The 4710-nt window shown below is 49.7% G+C and overlaps 1 protein-coding gene across 2 annotated transcripts in view; it reads right to left on the bottom strand.

Moving 5' to 3' along the window:
- LOC103972837 (brassinosteroid LRR receptor kinase BRL1) overlaps nucleotides 1-4337 on the bottom strand; it is a 5135-nt gene extending 798 nt beyond the window's left edge. Inside the window, exons 1-3 of one of the 2 annotated variants that reach the window (XM_009387216.3) lie at nucleotides 3493-4337; nucleotides 3301-3377; nucleotides 1-3213 (exon numbers count right to left, since the gene is read on the bottom strand). The exon at nucleotides 1-3213 is cut by the window's left edge and continues 798 nt beyond it. In XM_009387216.3, the coding sequence (XP_009385491.2) occupies nucleotides 1-3096 (3096 nt within the window). In that variant the 5' untranslated portion in view covers nucleotides 3097-3213; nucleotides 3301-3377; nucleotides 3493-4337. Of the gene's footprint in view, nucleotides 3214-3300; nucleotides 3394-3492 lie in introns of both variants that reach the window. The other variant, XM_018822281.2, reaches the window with a different exon arrangement.
- Nucleotides 4338-4710: the final 373 nt, after the last annotated feature.

The raw sequence follows: 4710 nt of genomic DNA on the forward strand, positions 1-4710 counted from the left end.
AAGAGCATTCATAAGTCTCGCCATTCCAAAATCTGATACCCGGGCTTCCAAGTTCTCATCTAATAGCACATTGCTGGACTTCATGTCCCTGTGTATGATATGAGGTACGCAACTGTGGTGAAGAAAAGCAAGCCCCCTTGCTGACCCAATTGCAATCTTTTTCCTTCCTCCCCAATCCAGCTTGGTGGCTCCACCCTTGCTCTTGTCATGGAGAACCATATCTAAGCTTCCAAACTTCATGTACTCATAAACCAAAAGCCTCTCTTCGCCAATCTTGCAATAGCCCAGCAGAGGTACAAGATTTCGGTGCTTAATTTTGCCAATAGTCTCCATCTCAGCAGTGAACTCCCGATCCCCCTGGCCGGTGACATGTATCAGCTTCTTGATTGCAACAACACTTCCATCCTTGAGTCGAGCCTTATAGACTTCTCCAAACCCACCAGAACCGATTAAACTGTCAGCACTGAAGCCATTGGTGGCCTCGAGGAGGTGGGCAAAAGTAAGCTTCCTTAAAGGCTTCTCGAAAGTGGCAACATTGATGCTGAGAGGCTCGAGAACACCAGACAGCTTCCAACTAGTGGTACCAGAGGTGGGGAGACTCTCAACATAACCAACTCTCAACTCGTCAGTCTTCTGGTGCTTTTTCATCTTGTAGAGGGCGAGCAAGAGTAAGAATACAATGAGCACAGAAAACACAATGCCGATAAGAATGCTCCAACCAAAGAATCTCCTCCCACCAGAATCATAATAGAAGTCATGGTTGCTGGCTTTGGCTCCACAGGGGGGCAAGGGAAGGGCACAAAGGCCAGAATTGTTCTCATAGCGTGTTGGCGGAAATGTTGTAAGCTGGCCTGTGGTCGGAATCGGTCCACTGAGATTGTTGTTTGAGACATCCATGTCACTCAGGAATGTGAGGCTGCCCAGCGCTCCAGGGATGTTTCCAGTGAGATGGTTGTGGGAGAGATCAAGCACGCCGATCATTCTTAAGCCACCAAAAGTCTCAGGTATGGTCCCTGTAAGCTCATTGTGCCCCAAATTTAGAACTTGGAGATAGTCCATTGACCCAAAGTTCTCTGGGATGGTCCCTGAGAGCGAATTGTAGGAGAGGTCCAGGTAGATCATACTTCCATTGCCCGGAAAAGAATAGACTGTTGTCCCAGTGTAAATTCTAGTGGCAGGGCAAGAATGCACCAAAGGGAAGTTGGCCAATCTCTCGGGCCGGATATCCTCAAATTCGAAGAGCACGCCGGCCCCTGGACATATGTTCCCAGCCTCGTTTCTCAAGAATGCAAATTGCTTGCCGGAGACAATGCCTGGGACTATAAGCCCAGCTTGTGATGCCAGTGTTCCAGGAATAGGGCCGCTAAGGCGATTGCTTGCAAGGTCAAGCCATATGAGGTTCTGACAGCTGCCGAACTCCGGTGGTATCTCCCCCGAGATATTGTTGTTACCCAATTGGAGAATTGCAAGGCTCTGGAGCCTCCCAATACGACTGGGGATCCTTCCTGTGAGGCGGTTGCCAGAGAGCGAGACCCATACAAGATTCACGCACTTGGTAAGTGACGACGGAATGCTACCGGTGAGCATGTTGTAGCTGAGAATTAGCGTCTCCAAGCTGGTGCTGTTTGAACAGAGGCTTTCTGGTATTTCACCAGAGAGATTGTTGGCCCAGATCACCAAATCCACAAGCTTCGGAAGCGACCAGATCCCTGGGGGAACCGGCCCGTTCAGCTCATTGAAGCTAAGATCGAGGGACCGAAGATTAGTACAATTACCAAGATCAAGAGGCATTGCTCCTGAGAGAAAATTATTGGGCAACAAGATCCTCTCAAGGTTTGGAAGAGATGAGCATAGCCCAGTGGGGATTTCACCAGTGAACTCATTGGAGCCGAGATCAATAACTTCCAGCAGTGAACAACTGGTCAGTGCCGTCAACGGCACGGGGCCACTGATATTGTTGAATGGGAGGTGGAGATATCTCAGAGCAGGCAGAGTACTAATGATATGCTCGATGAAATCGCCTGAGAGCTGGTTATTTCCGAGGTCCAGTCTTTGGAGCGAAGAGCATGAGACAAACGTCGACAGCAGGCCACCGGTGAGGCCATTGCCAGCGAGGTTGAGCTCCACCAGAGTCCCACATGTTTGACCCAACTCAGGCGGGATTTCACCAGAAAACCGATTGTTTGCCAATGACAAACGCTGCAAACTCACAAAGTTCTGCCAGAACGATGGGATCTCGCCAGTGAAATTGTTGCCCGAGAGGTTGAGCTCCTCAAGCTTGCGGCAGCTGGCCAAGCTCAGGGGCAGCGCAGTGCCATTGAGCCCATTGTAGGACAAGTCCAGCACCATCATACTGCCGCAGGTCCCCAAGTCGAAGGTCGAGAAATCCCCAGAGAGGTTGTTGTAGGAGAGGTCCAGGAACGTGAGGTTCGTGCAGGTAGGCACGTCCCCCATCCTCCCGGTGAGCTTGTTGTCGGAGAAGTTGAGGTAGCTGAGGCCGCTGCAGCTCGAGAGGGAGTAGTTGAGCAGCCCGTAATCGGAGATTCGGTTGCGAGACAGATCGAGCTCCCGTATGGAAGCCTCGAATGGAAAGATCCCGCCATGGATCGAGTTCCTCGACAGGTTGAGAGAAACCAGGCGCGGACAGGAGGACAAGAACTTGGAGGGAATGGTCTCGTTGAAAGTGTTCGACGATAAGTCCACCGTCTCGAAGCCGCAGGGAAGTGACGATGCCGTGCTGCTGTACGAGAGGTTGCCGTAAAAGGAGTTCCCGCGGAGATTGAGATAGCGGAGGCTCGGAAGCGCCATGAGATGCTCGAGGTTAAGGCGGCCAGTGAGGCCCATGTTGCTGAGATTTAAGCTGCGAACCCGGCCGTCGGCTGCCGAGCACACGACGCCGGTCCACGAACACCGGCTGCTGCCGGAATCAGAACCATCAACCGTCCAGTTCTGCAGGAAGCCCTTCGGATCGGAGTCAACTGACGAGCGCTTGAATCGGATCAAAGCAGAGACCTCCTCAGGTGCCGCCATGGACGAAGGGAAAGCAGTTAAGGTTATCAAGAAGAGGAAGAGGAAGGCGAAGCTGTCGCTTTCCATTGCTCGAGACTGTGGGAGGGAACACAGAAGACTCCTTTTTAGAATCGTTGCTCCTCTTCCTCCTCGGCTTCGCGAGCCTTCACATCTGAGGACCGCTGGCAACGTAAACAGAAACCTCTGCGAGCTCCAAAAGAGGAAATCTTACGACTCTGCTGCCATTTGTAAAGTAGAAGAAGAACAGTAGAAGAAGAATCACGGACTTACCGATGAAGGCCTTCATCGAGCCGCCGACGGCGCAGAAGAAAGATCAGATTTTGAGATCACCCCAAGATCCCCGGCACCTGAAAAATCAAGAATCTGTAGATAAACCCCAATAAAACCAAGAAAAAGAAAAGAATCAAATTCTGGAAGAAAATGAGACTGAAGAAAAATGGCATCTTTGAAGCGAAAACTGACCCTCACGAGGTGTAGGCATCGATCTCGAACGATCCTACAAAGAAATGGCTAGGGCAACCAGAACCAACCAGAAAAGGATTTTGATGGTTGCAGAGAAACGGATTCAGGCAGGATTTAGTGAGAGAAGAGGTTTGTGGCAAGAGGAGGAGGAGGGGAAGGAGAAGCGAAGACACCAGCCAAGGCGGAAGAAAAGGCGAGGAGGCAAAGGAGAAACATTTAGCGCCTAATTAATTAATCTAATGGTGCTTTGGAGGGTTTGTCTGCTTCCATCTTCACTCGTAAGAAGGAAAGTAATAGTTCGATTACCAAAGATTTAACAAAGCAAAACCTTTTCTTTCTTTTCCTCCTTTTTCTCCTTACTGTCTCTCCATTGCCGAGTCAGTCAAACTCGGGATTTGATGCTCACGAGTCCCCCTTTTTGGCATCCCCTCTTTCCCAAAAAATAAACTAACCCCTTAACTCTCTTCTCCCGCAGCTCCTCCCCTACCCCTCTGTGCTTCCACATTCTCCTTGTTCATCTATATTCTGCAGGATTTCTATGATGGTGGTAGGCCAACATCTTCTTGTTCGGGAACGAGTTTGAATCTGCAGCTGAGCAGAACAGGCAATTCACGTGTATGGTGGAGGAGGTGTCAAGATCAAGTACAGTTCACCAGAAGCCATGTTGTCAGTGCATGCAGTGAATGGAAGATGAGGGAGGAGGAGGATGACCTCCTTGAAGGGGCTAAGTTTAAGATGACCACCGGAATCCGGCACTGTAGAGGTGCCCCTGTTGTGCATGATTCCAAATGGGTCTCCTCCAATACAGACAAAACGCATCATCATGACATACTCAGCCAGAAATTTCCAGACAATACTTCCTTTCTAATAAAGCTTCTCATCATCTGAAACCTCCAGTTTGCTCCGCTCACCCTGCAGAATCGAAGGTTTCAAGAAGTAGACTAGCCTTATTGCCCGTTAAATCAGGAGGCAGCTCCATGCAAAGGGGGTAAAGGAAAAGCAAATGACATATGGCAGACTTGCCTTGTTATTATATTATCTGATCATTCTTCATGAATTCACAAGTTGCGTTCTGTTCCATGATTCAGAGCATGTGGCGCAGCTGCTTGCTTGTACTTGCAGCTCACTCCCTGTCCTTCACTGACGCATGATCATGGCAAACTAGATTTCTTCTAATCAATGGAACCTGTACTTTGGATCTTCTAATCAATGGAGCCT

The sequence above is a fragment of the Musa acuminata genome, chromosome BXJ1-2 (genome assembly GCF_036884655.1).
Source record: "Musa acuminata AAA Group cultivar baxijiao chromosome BXJ1-2, Cavendish_Baxijiao_AAA, whole genome shotgun sequence".
In the NCBI taxonomy this organism is placed as follows: domain Eukaryota; kingdom Viridiplantae; phylum Streptophyta; class Magnoliopsida; order Zingiberales; family Musaceae; genus Musa; species Musa acuminata.